This window comes from Pteronotus mesoamericanus, unplaced genomic scaffold (genome assembly GCF_021234165.1).
Source record: "Pteronotus mesoamericanus isolate MK-2021 breed Mesoamerican mustached bat unplaced genomic scaffold, CSHL_Meso_final scaffold_36, whole genome shotgun sequence".
NCBI lineage: Eukaryota > Metazoa > Chordata > Mammalia > Chiroptera > Mormoopidae > Pteronotus > Pteronotus mesoamericanus.
The window spans coordinates 27998952-28012891 of record NW_026555313.1 but is presented as its reverse complement, the minus strand read 5'-3'; the positions used below and the strand labels follow the sequence as shown (position 1 = coordinate 28012891).

The following is a 13940-nucleotide window of genomic DNA, read 5'->3' as shown; positions in this document are numbered from 1 at the left end:
TCTTTGGATCATCAGGGGCACATGGATTCTGTTTTCTTGGAGAAACAATGCAATACCCGATGGTCCTGGGTAATTAACATTTGGATAAAATGTCTAGCTTTCAGGAACCCTAAGCTTCTGGGTAGAACACAGGAATGTTGAGACAAAATAATTGACACCAAACATCCAGTACCAAGGAAAATTGAGTCAGGAAGGGCTCAACATATAAGAAATAGCCTCTGATGTGCTAAGTCTGCTCTGTTCATTGGGCAAAGATAAAGAATCACGTTAGCTGGTTGACCATGCTGAAAAGGCCAAGCCTCTCTGCAGAAACAGGAGACACAAGGGAAAGTGAACTTACTTATACCTGCTGTTTTCACTCTTCCCACTGTACCTGGCTATTTATACATTTTACCTCATTTAATTCTCTTTACCTCAGAGGTGGGTGCTGTTATTACCCCTGTTTTATAGTTGAGGAAATAAGACCCAGAGTAAGTGATGGGACTAAGACACAAATCCATCTTCCTATTGTCGTCTCTCTACTCCTTTGATTGTTAAGTTGATCTGATGCCCAGTCAAGAAGTGTGAGTATAAAGGACCATGCCTGGCTGTGTTCTTGTGGGGAGTGGGTGGCTGGATAGAGGCTGGGCAGGGGCAGATCCTAAAATATTGATAATGCCCAGTGTTGCACATTATGTGCATAGGCATAGGATGCTACATGGGCAAGAATGAGGCCACAGAACCTGATCTTGTGTAAAGGAGAAAGATGTCTCTGGAAGCCAGCCAGAGGGAGGATGAGGTACCCCAGATCGAGGAAATAGTTATGGCAGTTCTCAGAAGCAAAAGAGATCCCAGAGGCTGTAAGAAGTTCAGTCCTCCTGGAGGATAGAATGCAGGGTGGAGCTGAGAGGAGCCCACCCAGATCTTGTGTGCCTTAATGAGCTTGGCTTCATATTGTTCCGGAGGCAACAGGGAGCAAGTGAAGAGCATAAGCAATGAAACTTTTTAAGAAGTGTTTAAAGCAAAACGAGTGCTGGGATTTTGGCTTTGGTGAAATGGATGTGGGTGTCACTCACAGGGAGAGAGAACACAGGTGTAGTATGTTTGTTATTTGAGGTGTGAGCTTTCCTGGTGATGTCAAGTGACATTGAACTTGAAGTCGATTTTTCCACACAGTGCCTTTATGAAAATTCTCATCACATTAAATATTTGAAGGGCCAGTATCATCTGTTTCTGGAAAGTAAAACAACAACAACAACAACAACAACAACAACAACCTTGATCATCTTTTGTGCTTAAGATGCAATTTATATTTTATTCTTTCTTTTCTAGACTGAATACAGAGTTAACAAGCTGAAGTCTAATGAACTCTTTGTTGAGGCCAGTGAATTACCCCTTGGGCCTGCTCAGTGACTCCCATTTGTGGCTCAACACTGTGAAATTGATGAGATCTGCACTTTTGCTCACTAATAGTTTCACTTTTATTTTCAAATATCCACTAACTTTTCCAAAATAATAAAGGGAAATAATGAAACTGAGAGGAATTTGGTGACTGCCTCATAACTTGCCTTCAGCTCCTAGGTAGCTGGCTACTTCTTCTGCAGGGTTGTCCCAAGTTACCTATGAGTTGGATGCACTTTCATGTGTTTGCATAAAGCAGCACCCACCTGTGCTGCATCCCTCACACTTTACCGCAACTGCTCATTCAACGCATTAAAGATTACCTTTCCGCCAATGGCAGGAACCCATGAGTTTCTTCTTGATTGCAAAACTTGACAGAGTTCAATCTGTTTGGAATGAGTAAATCCTCAACTCCATGAAGTACATATTGTCCCCATTTTGAAGATGCGAAGATAAGCTTGGATAGGTTATTTGCTTAAGGTCAAATACTGGTAAATGGTTAGAATCAGGACTGAACCCAGCCCCTCTAACCTTGAAAGTCAGTACTGTAGCCATCCTTATTACCTTTGACTACAAGTGACTGCTTTGATGAGTACTTTTTAACTAATTTGATTCTACCTTAAAACAAACAAAACAATCTCACCAATGTAAGGTGTATTTGTGGCAAGTTCAGCATCTCCTGCTGGACACCTGTGATGTTTACACGAGACAATATCGAGGACACCTGGGAACAGTCCCACTGAATCTCTGCACTGGAGCTCACTGCTTCAGCCTGTGATCCAGATGCTAAGTGACATCACTGAGAAGGTACATCAGTTGTATGGTCCATGTGCAGAACCTATAAAGGATTTGGGGGCATTTAGTAATTCTCCTGAGTCGAGGCGGATTAGAAAAAAGAGTAGGCATCAACCAGGAAGGGCTGTGGCTCAGGCTCTCCATGTGGCTCACACCCTCATCTACTTTAGTCTTTGTTCCAATGGGTTCCTCTGAGGGAGGCTGTCCCTGATCACTGCACTGTACCTTAGCATCCACTGTTCCCTTCTCTGCTTTGTTCTTCTCCACACTTATGTCCATCTAATTAATTCATTTTGCTGAAGATATTTGTCTTGTTTATTCAGTTCTTCCCACCAGAACGTAAGTTCAACTAGAGCAAGGATATGCATCTGTTTTGTTCTCTGCCATTCCTTCACTGCCTGGAACAGTGCCTGAGACATAGTGGGTCCTCAGTAAATATTTACTAACTGAGCTGTGTCATCACACTGTCAGTAATACCTTGAGAGTCACCCATAAGTAAAAGGGCATTGACAGTAACAGTAACGAGTAAGAGGATGACTCCTTCCTGCCTGGTGGGTGAGAAAATCTGTTGGATTTAATTTCAAATGATATCAGAGTGTCTCAGTCCATTTGGTCTGCTATAACAAACTATCACAAGCTGGATGGCTTATAAACAACAGAAATTATTTCTCACAGTTGGAGGCAAGAAGTCTGAGCTCTAGGCACTGGTAGATTTGGTGTCTGGCCAGGGAGAGCTTCTGGCTCACACATGGCCATCTTTCTCCTACAACCTCACATGGTGGAGGAGCAAGAGGAATTTTTCAGGCCTCTTGTAAAAGGCCACTAATTCCGTTAATCACCCTCTAAATGTCCTGCCTCCTACTCCCATCATTTTAGGGGTTAGGATCTTGAGATGTAAATTTTGTGGGAGACTCATTTAAATCATAGCACCCAGAGTGTTCTGACATACCATCTAAAACCTGTGAACAAAAGGCAAGCTAATGGTTGGAGATCTTTGCTCTCTTCACAAAGAAAACCCAATTCTGAGTTGCTGTAGGATACCTGTGCCCCTGTCCTGTTTGTATAGTCTGTCCTGTCCATTTGCCTAATTTCCAAAGGGTGCCATAGAAAATTTCCTTGAAAAAGTTAAAATAATACAATTTTGAATACTTAAAAGGCTAACATTATGCTATGCAGATAACTGGATTTTTAAAACTCTTTTGAACAGCTGAAACTTTTTTTGTACTTTTGATATGTTATGGATCAAAAATTCCCTGGCCAGGGCAGGGACACCAGATATTATTTAAAATTTGTACTGAGGCTGAATCATCTTGACCACATCTTTAATTTCACAATTTCACTTGTAGGGTTAGGAAGGTGGACTAAATAGATTTTAAAATAGGCTTCGATTTCCAAATTTGCATGAGTCAAAAAGTCTGTGTTAAATGGATGTTAGGGGTTCTTTGTATTCCCCTTTGGGAATGGTCTGTGCTGCCTTGTGGGTAGTGTGGTTTAGTGGATAGATAGGCAGCCTCAGAAGTAATATGTTTATTGATTCACATTCTTCATCTGACGTGCTTTCCTCTGACAGGCAATTTATGTAATTACTTCAAGATCTTTGGCAAGCATGCCTTCCTGTGAGCTGGAGAGGACACAGTATTTTGTTATGGTTGAGAAGAGATTTGTGTTGCTGCCATGTTTGTTAAAAGATCTCAGCTGAGCTTATTATCTGAGGTGAGAACAGCATCTGGAAGTTCTTTTTCTACTTTGGGATAGAAATCACACCTCTCTGCTTGTTAGAACCAGCTCAGTTGCTCAAAAACAAATTCCAAGAGATGCCGTCAGTGCCATCTTGATAAAGAGAAGGCATTTGCCTTTGTTCCTGGTTGTCGTGAAGTTGAGTTGTACTGCAGTTCAAAATGTAATTCAAGAATGATACCTTTGGAAGCCTAGGAGCAGGGAGTGGCTCAGCCCAAGAGCATTCCTTCCTTTTACCAGTTCTCCAGGAGTCCTGTTTAGCAGGGTGTTCATACTCTTCTGCAAGTCCAGTGTGGGGAGTGCATTGTATAGGTGGGAGAGGGTCTGCACAGAGCTGGTTCACCCTAGAGTACCTGTGCCTGTGGTAAGCTATACTGTAAAAAAAAAAAAAAAAAAAAAAAAAAAAAGGAATAGGTTATAATTTCCTTTGTTACTAGATTTTACAGATGCAGATGAGATGCAACTCTAGACGTGATTTGTCTGTTGGTACAACTGTTGAAACTTGCTTTCTATTCAGGTCCTGAAAAGTAATTTAAATCCAAAGAACAAGCAAACATTCAGTCCTCAAATTAATAATTAATCACAAAGAACAAAATAGACACCATCATTTCCCAGCCCTCCAGAAGCTGAATGCAGTTTTCCTGGAAGCCTTCTGTCACTTTGAGCCTGGGATGAACCAGAGTCTTCTCTGGCCAGGTACCTCTGGGTTGGAAAGTGAGGGCCCTGGACCACCCATCCTCTGGTGGAAAAAGCACTCCAAGCTTTAACCTTCACTGCTACCTTATTCTTGGCAGGTAATAAGAATGAGGACTGGGCACTGTTTTATGTGCTTTACATATTTTCTCATTTATTCTTCACAATTATTGTAGGGTAGGGGCTGGGCACCATGATTTTACAACCAGGGAACTGAGTAAAACAACTCTCCTAAGGTTAAGAAGCTAGAATTTTAATCCAGGCTCTCAGATTCAAGAGCTTGGGTACTTTACCTTTATACACTAGCATGCCTCCCATAATTACATTCAAATAGGCAGATGTTTTCTAACTTTTTTTTTTTTTTTTTTTTGGATACAGACTCCTTTATTCAAGTTGAGTCCTGGCCAAAGCATAAAAAAAAAATGCAGATAGAAATAGAGGTGTGTGACTGAAGTAGACTGGAGGTGGTTCACGTCTGAAGCTTTGAATCTTTCCTCCACTTTAAATAACTCTATAGTTCCCAGGACTCCTAAGGACACAGTCCTCTTGTGATTTGATCCTCATCACAAGAGAGGAATACAAAGAACCCCCAAAAGCCTCAATTTTTCTTTCCTCTACACAGTGATTTTCAACTGGTGTGCTGCAAGAATTTTTAAAACATGAAATACTTGACTATTTAGTCAGGGGCACTGACCTCTTTTCCCTGTCAAATAAAAAGATGCCAACACAGCAATAGTTATCTGGTGTGAACGCTCTGTCCTCTCCTGTCCTGAACCATAAATATATAGGTCATATAATACAGTTGCATCTTATTGGTCATGTTGCATAATAATTCTTGGTACCAGAAATCCTTATATACAAACATAGGCACCTGATTTTTTAAAAAGTCATTTTGGAGCAAAAAAGGTAGGTAATTACTATTTCTATTTGTTTTTGTAAGTCAATCAAAATTATACCTATTTTTTTGTCAGATTTGTAAAAATATCTATTTTTGGTGTGCTGCAGAATTTTAGTAATTAGTTTATGTGTGCTATGAGATGCAAAATGTTGAAAATGGCTGGTCTAGTAAATCAGCATTATTAAATAGTCAATCCTCATTATTCATGGATTCTGTATTTGAGAGTTCACCAACTTGCTAAAATTTATTTGTAACCCCTAAATCAATATTCTGGGCTTTCACAGTCATTTTTGAATTCACAGAACAATGAGTCACCTTATGCTTGAGTCACCTCATGCCATGTTCCCAATTGAGATGGCACAAGGTATTGCTCTGCCTCCCTACTTCAGTTTTCATATTGTGAACAAACTTTTTAAAAACCTCTTTAGTGTCACGTTTTTCAAAATTTTTGTTCTCTTTCTTGGTGATTTCACTGTTTAAAATGACCTCTATGCATGGTGTTGGAGTGTTGTCTAGTGTCATACGTACAAGAAAGCTGTGATGTGCCTCACAGAAAAAACACGTGTGTCAGGTTAGCTTCATTCAGGCATGAGTTATAGTGCTGTAAGACATGAGTTCAATGCTAATGACATAACTATATTAAATCTATTTTAATATATATAAAATATATAAAATAAGATGTCTTTAAATAGAAAAACACATAAACCTTGCTTTATGTGTTTTTCTATTTAAAGACATTATATATTTTATATATATTATACATATATATTATGTATATATGTATATTATGTATATATGTTATATATATTCATTTATATATATATATAAATATATATATATATAAATGATATATATATATATATATAAAATGGGTTTTTTTTTTTGATTGGATAACAAAAATGTGACCAGATGCTAATAGTTACCTAACTCTGCCTTTCCCCCAGGAATTGTTAGTATTCATTAATTCTGTGTTTGTGGCAAATTTATAGAATGTAACTACCACAAATAATGAGAATTGACTGCAGTTATCATTTATTGAGAGGCTCTTAAAGGCCAAATAATGTATTAGAAGTTCATTTAAGTTAATCCTAATTCTCAATAACCCTATAAATGAAGTATAATTATCTGCAATTTATGGGTGGTAAAACTGAGGCCTAAATAATTTGCCAATGTCACTAAGCTAGAGGGGATAATGCCTAGGCTGAATAGCAAACAGCGGTTGTTCTCTTTCCTTTTTGCTAAGTTCATTTTATGAACTAATCCTAGTTGATCATCATGCACAATTTTGCCATATCCATTGGGTTGAGCACAATACTCCCCAAATATTTTATTCACTCAACAGACACACACATGGGAAATTCTCCATTGATTCAGGATACTTTTATACAGACAGTGCCACATGTTTGATATTTTAGCCCCTTCTTTCTCTCTCTTCTCTTCCACACCCATCAGGCTTCTGGCAGCCACTGGGGTGAGGATGTCAGGCCAAGTAAAAATGTCTGCTAGCATGAAGAGAGGGCAAAAAAGAGGAAAAGGACAAAAGACAAAGAATGAGGATAAGGTGGACTTAGAGAAGAAAGAGCAAAAGTGATAAAGATGTGAAGGGAATAGGTAGCCCTATCTGTTCATAAAATGCAGGGAAGCAAAGAGAAAGACCAAGGATATGAATGCACAGAAGCAGACCCTGAGATGCACCAGTCACGGACACTTGTGTAGTTTTTTTTATTTGAAATCATTTTCATTTCTGTGATCTCATTTTCCATATCACAACATTCCTGCATAGGTGAAGGCACATTTTTTTTTCTACTTTACTGATGAGAAAACCAAAATATGAAAAGCTCTAGTGATTTACTCCAGGTCACAAAATTATTTACTCCACATTAAAAACAGGCTATTTATATCACACAGCAAAATTCAATAATTCTTTCCTAGTATATTAATTTTTAAGCCAACAGCATGAATAGTCTATTAGGCAGCAAAGATATTTTCCTTTATTTTATTCTTGAACCATGTGACTATTTCGATATTTTTGCTTAGCTACAACTTCTCTAGATTTTATTATGCATGCATGTTGAAACAAATAACATATAACAAAACTGTTATTCTTTTTAAAGGATTCAAAATGTTTTCAATGGGTGGAAACATGTCACGTGAATAAAGATGAAAGTGACTTTGTTGTCTTCTGCGAATCTTTGTAAAGATATTACTAAAGTCAAAAATAGATTAGAAATGAAGAAAAGACAGGAATATAAAAAAATAGCTTGGAAAATTGAAATAATTTCTTTTAATCATTTCTACCCTGATGATAGATCCCCAGGCTTGAAGGACAGGTTCTTTCCAGATATAAGGGTAACAGCCACAATAGGATTTTGATGCAACTGTGATTGATGTCAGCTGGCCCAGACAGTGATATTTTATTCCAAATCTAACATTTATGAAAGTGATTCATTAGTAGAAGCCCTGGGGTAAATGGGGCTGAGAGCTATAAAAGGAAAACACAATCCCTGAAGGTTTCTTGGGCCAGTTAGGGATTGAAATTCCATTGATGTGAGTTGCTGTTACACACCCACTGCATGTAAGGTGCTGTCAGTGCTATCATGTCATGTTTGCATCTACAAACTATGAGTAGAACAGCATAGGGCATAGTGATTCTCCCTGCTGCAAGAAGAGGATATCTGCAGAGATTCAGGGGCTTCCCTAGTGACCAGGTGGTGGCCCCAACTTTGCATCCAGGCCTTCTTTCTCTGAGTGAAGAGCTCCTGTCACTAACACAGACAAGAAACAGCTAAAGAATAACTGAATCACAGCCTAAAGCTGGGACACAAGTCCAAGGTGCAGATGCATTGAATGGTACAAGAATTGAGAATGAGGACAAGAGCCTTTCAGGTTATAATGGGTTATGCTTCATAGAAAAGACAAAATGTGAACATTTTACGGTTTCTTTAACAAGTGAAGTGGTATGGAAATGGTCTATAGGAGAAAACATCTTTATTTCATAAAGAATTTACTTGGCTAGTTAACAAAACTTTTCTTTCTTGGGCTAAATGTAGTCACTTCTATCATATATTCTGGTCTCTGTCTCTCCTGGCAGAGACATGTGAGCACTGCCAGGAGCTGGGAATATCCCAGGAGGGTAAGAATAGCCCACAATGAGAGATGACTCCTGCTGTCTTCTGGTGATTGCAGTTGTCAGAAACACATTGCCTTAGAGGAGAATAGCTTAGGGGCGTCTCAACTCAGAGAGAGAAAGACTGACCTCTTGCTCCTGGGCTCAGTTCTTTCCTTTCATATTTCCAGCTCTCATTCTTAAGCCTCTTGTAGCTAATATACATTTATTTCTGCAAAGATTTTCCACCTCCTTGGAGATCACAGGCTTCGGAAGTCTCCAGCAGCCTTGAGTCTGTGACATTCTGGAAGCATGGATCGTTGGGACTTGCTAGGGTTCCTCATTATCACATTAAACTGCAATGTGACCATTGTGGGTGAGTAGAGGAGACACCCTCAAAGCTCGTCTTCTTCTTTTTTTTTTTTTAATTGGTTTGCCTTGTCTACCCTCAAGACAAAGGCCTACATACTGCTGGAGTGAAGGGGGCTATGGGTTCAAGCTTCTGCCATGGTTCCAACAATCATTTATGAAAGTCTGGGTGTGAGTGTTGTTTCTCTCCTGGGGCCCCTTCTTGCTGACATTCTGATGTTGAGTCTGAAGACTGAAGCAGGTGGAAGGGATATTTTTGTGTAATTGCCTTACCAGAAAAAGAAACAATACAGTAAAAGAGAAATTGATGCCTCAATTATGCTTTCTTCTTGTTAATCTTTTTAGAGTTCAATCTTGAAACTTAATTTATCAAAATTAGCAATTTCTCTTGTTCTTTAAACCAAATGCCATTTTAGTTTAGTTATTTTTTTTAACAAAGAAAGTGATAAGGATTTCTCAGCTTGGTGCAGATAAGGCAATTTTTAGAGAAATATGGGTGTCCTAGAAACAGAAATTGAGACAAGGATTAGTCACTGATATTTTCCTTACTCATTATTTTGTAGAACTTAAACAAAATCAACTTGGTCTTTAAAAATTTGAGTCAATAAATTCATCATGTAATAATATTCTTTAACTGCCTTCATTAATAATAGAGTTTTGTTTTTCTGCTCTCAGGTGATGTTTTCTGTATCTTATCACAAAACAAAATATTTACAAATTATTTTGTCTTAGTCTTAAACATGTTCTGAAATAGTTTATTCATGATATGAAAAGAAGGCTTTTGAAGCTATTTTGAATCCCCAGGTTGGCCATAATTATTCATGATAAATTGAAAAAAGACAAAGCTCATTAATTCATAAAAGTTGAAATAACGGTAAAGGGATTCTGAATTATTGAAAAATCTGAAAAATTGAATGTTCTTAAAGAAATTTGATTCCAAGGGCCATAAAGCAACATTAAATACAAGCACTATTATTAAATGATGTTCTTGCAAACCATTAACATAAATAAAGACTTACTGAAATTAACAGTTGTATTTCTATACACATTACAAGAATGTATTAACACCCTTTAAGAAGCTTAATCTCCTAATCTTTCTTTCTAGACTTTCAGTCCAGGAGACATTAACAAAAGCCTGAACTACCAGAGTCAAACATTTTTAGTACTTATGCTTCTTTAAAGTCTGCTAATCTTAAAGCATTTTACAAACAGGTAGTTCAGTGTCTGACACGTTAAGTGCTTGATAAATATCACATGGGCTAACTCGCTGATACTGTTGCTATGACTGAAACACATGCTTGTGGATCTCACACTTCACTCTCAGCTCCAGTACACACTTAAACATTGTTGTTAGTGGGTTTGCATTGTGGTGCCCATCCTGCCTCTTCTTTTCCAGGGAAGATCTGGCTCATCTTCATGATCCTGCTGAGGATGGTGGTCGTCATTGTGGCCGGGTCTCCTGTCTACCAGGACGAGCAGGAGCGGTTTGTGTGCAACACACTGCAGCCAGGGTGCGCCAATGTCTGTTATGACCTCTTCTCCCCCGTGTCCCACCTGCGCTTCTGGATGGTCCAAAGCGTTTCTACTCTTCTCCCTTCCGCAGTTTTCAGTGTTTATGTGCTGCACAAAGTATCTGAGCTCGCCGTCTGGGGCCCCTGCGGGCCAGCTGGCAGGCCCGAGGGCCAGGACCATGCTGACCTGAACCGTGAGGATCCGCACTGCTCACTAACCTGCAGGGAGGGGCGCAGCCTGGTGGTGCCAGATTTTTCCTTGGGCTATATTGTGCAGCTCTGCCTGCGGACTCTGGCGGAAGTAGCTTTCGGGGCCTTGCATTACCTCCTCTTTGGATTCTCGGTCCCCAAAAGGTTCTCCTGTGCCCACGCTCCCTGCTCTGGCGCGGTGGACTGCTACGTCTCTCGGCCCACGGAGAAGTCCACTTTGATGCTCTACCTCTGGGCACTCAGCGCTCTCTCGGTGCTGCTCAGCGTGGCCGACTTGCTCTGTAGTCTGCGCAGGAGAAGATGCAGGTGGCCGGGCTCCGCCGGGGGCCACCGGGGGTCGGGGGAGGAAAGGGAGACTCTCGCGCACTCTGGCCCGTGGACCGGAGGGCGCGGTGACCACAGCCCCAGTGGTCAGTCCGCTGTGTCGGGGCGAACGGAGCTCCCAGATGAGGATGAGACTGAGGGACTGTCCTTAGCCAGCAACAAGCTGCCCAAGGCTTTCATAGAGTCTGGGGGCAGGGCCCGCACGGAGGCCCCTCAGGACCCCAGAAGGGAGCATACTTTAATTCCCGGCAGGCTGCTGGCCAGGCCCTGCCTGTCCAGTCCGCGGCAACCCCCTGTCCTCCGGGCAGGCGCTGGGAGCGCCCCTCTCCCGGGGACCAGAAGGTCCGAGTGGGTGTGAAGAGGATGGCTGGGCAGCGCAGTGCCTGAGAGGAGACGCGAACCGAAAGGTGCAGCATCACCTTGGCACGTGGGAAACTTTAACGTTCCAGGAGAATATCAGCAAGCAGGAAGGCCAGCTGGCCTGTGACAAGTGTATTCGGACTGAAATCTTCAGAGATTAATTGGACAGGTTACCTACTGATCACACCATACTCTTGACTGGTCTATTGTCTTATTCTTTACCATGATATATGCTTTATGTAAAGCATGTTCCTTGCATTAATAGAGCTCATTACTGTTTTAACGTTTTCTGGTGAATTATTATGAGGGTTCTTTTTGTTTGCTTTTTCTGCTTGGATAAACAGGTATATCATGCATGCCATCAATAGAATCAATAGAGAGACATTAACTTCTCCAAAGCCGTTTAATAAAATTAATGCTGATTGTGATATCCCACTTCATACTTCATTGTGTTATAGGAGAAATGACAAATGCAGAAAATATGACTGGTAAATGCTTATGGTCTTTCAGGTGTCTTTGATGGCTATTGCATGTGGGTGGAGGGTACACAGGCCACAGGTGGACCCTGACTTGCCTGTTGTCTGAGTATATCTCTGAGTAGTTGACTTCACTGAGTAAAGGGAGGTAAGTGGCCCTAGAGCTGTCCCATGCTTTCCAGTCTGGGTTTTGGCTGTGCCCTTGAGAGAGTTGTACAGTTCAGATTGCCCTGAGAGACTTCACATTCCAGTGGAGAGGAGGAGAAACTCCAGGAATGCAGTGGTTTCACAGTCCAAGCTCCTGCTTTCTATGTATGCAATGGAAACAGACAGCTGCCATTGCTCTGGAAATGGGCCTTGACAGCTCCTCATTGCACTTCTCTGCATTGTTCTGCTTTGCAGGACTCTGTTAGAGCTTTAGTGCTGCCTTTAACTGCTGGATGGGAGGACACAGTGCAGAAGGAAGAGCTACTGTGAGACACAACACACCTGCTCATCTGCAGCAAGAGTGGAGGAAGAACCATCTGGTATAGTTCCAAAATTGATGAATATCCTCTGGTCCCCAAACACAAAATGGCTGAGAAAGATGAATTTCCCTCAACCATTCAAATAATAAAAAAGGCGAACAAATGTACTCATGAAACCAAAGGACACTTTTAACTGTTTAAAGAAGACTTTGACCATGAAATATCTGCTAAAATGGAGAATAATATCCTACTTGGTATATCCACAAGATGTCAAAGCAATTGGTTAAAACTTAAAAAATCATCCAAAATTGGTTTTGGCATAAAGCTATTTGAATAAATGTGCCTATATTTAACATGCAGCAACTCATTGAAATCTGTAAGCCATGACTCAGACCTCTTTCTTCAATACTTAGGTCAATTTCTGCACATAGCAAATAAATGTGATTTTTGAGTCTAATATTCCTAAACTATTTGGCATTCGGGGCAAATCTGGTTTTTGACTCTTGATGCAGGCAATTCTAAGGTTGGGAAGATATAAGAATTCTCTAGGGCTTCATTACTATTTGTTTTCCCAAATCAATACCTGGCTTTTTTTGCATCTTTAAAACATCACAAATAAGTCTGAGGAATCATCTGGCATCTTGCTGTTTCTACAGCTGAACAACTTAGATCTTATTCATCAGCCCTACTGAACTGTTCCTTTTTCAGAAACATAGACACCATCCAAAAATTTTCTGATGTTCTTTTTTTTTTAAGTGTTGTGGCTTACTGAATCAAAGCAACTCAATTTGATACAAATTCAGTACTGTTTCCTTTAAGACATCTTTCTGGACTTGAGATGCTGAACAAGCAATGCCTGAACTGATCTGAAACTGGCGAATGTATTTTTTTTAGCCCAAGAAATTTCTGATTTCAAGAGAACCATTCTTATAACAGAAGCCCAATGTAACACGCTTGGTCATGTTCTGTACATGACTGCAGATAGTGCGAACGGTGGCCAGTTCCTTTCTATTTCGCCACCATTTGTCAACCCAGAGCCTCTTCTTTTTCTCTCCAAGGAGACTGGGTTCTACATTGATGTGATTGAAGTCCCTCTGTAGGGTGCTTCTGGAGCCCTTCACAATAACTGTGTCCCTTCAGATGAAGTTGACAGTCTGATTGCTGAGATCCTCACAGTAGATGAAACAAAGGACTTCATTGCTATTTTAAAAGTAAGCTTCACAGGCCCCTCAAACACTCCAGTATTAACACTGATAATGTAGAGTGCTGGAATTAACTCAATATTGGTAGTGTGTACCCAGTTAGGGTGCCTGAATAATAGCTGGGAGAGGAAGGTAGAAAATGCTGAGTTAGGTTTCTTTCTCAGGCAGGGCCTGAGTGACAGCTGGGCAGGGCATGTCTGTGTCTTTCTCCTGCTGGAGTCCATTTTCAGGTTTAGGTTTACAAACAAGTATGACTTTATTTGGGTGGCACTGCAAAGGGCTGCTGTGACCCTCTGTTGTTGTCCACAGTCCTACCATCAGAAACTCAGAGATTTGAGCTTGTTCCATGGAAAAGTGTACATACTATTCAGAGCAATGGGTGCTAAGAGGAAAGGAGAGACGTAAGAAGTCA

The 13940-nt window shown here is 40.5% G+C and overlaps 1 protein-coding gene across 1 annotated transcript; it reads left to right on the top strand.

Moving 5' to 3' along the window:
* The first annotated feature begins 4610 nt into the window (after positions 1-4610).
* On the top strand, positions 4611-12108 carry GJD4 (gap junction protein delta 4). Its single transcript, XM_054592501.1, has 3 exons — positions 4611-4706; positions 8850-8985; positions 10375-12108. Exons 2-3 carry the CDS (start codon positions 8922-8924, stop codon positions 11379-11381), a joined length of 1071 nt encoding a protein of 356 aa, XP_054448476.1. The 5' UTR covers positions 4611-4706; positions 8850-8921; the 3' UTR covers positions 11382-12108.
* Positions 12109-13940: the final 1832 nt, after the last annotated feature.

Bases quoted from the DNA above. Each gene is read 5' to 3' on its own strand.
- GJD4 (XM_054592501.1), top strand. From the start codon at position 8,922: ATGGATCGTTGGGACTTGCTAGGGTTCCTCATTATCACATTAAACTGC. The intron at 8,986-10,374 runs GTGAGTAGAGGA...CTTCTTTTCCAG, and splicing joins CTGCAATGTGACCATTGTGG to GGAAGATCTGGCTCATCTTC.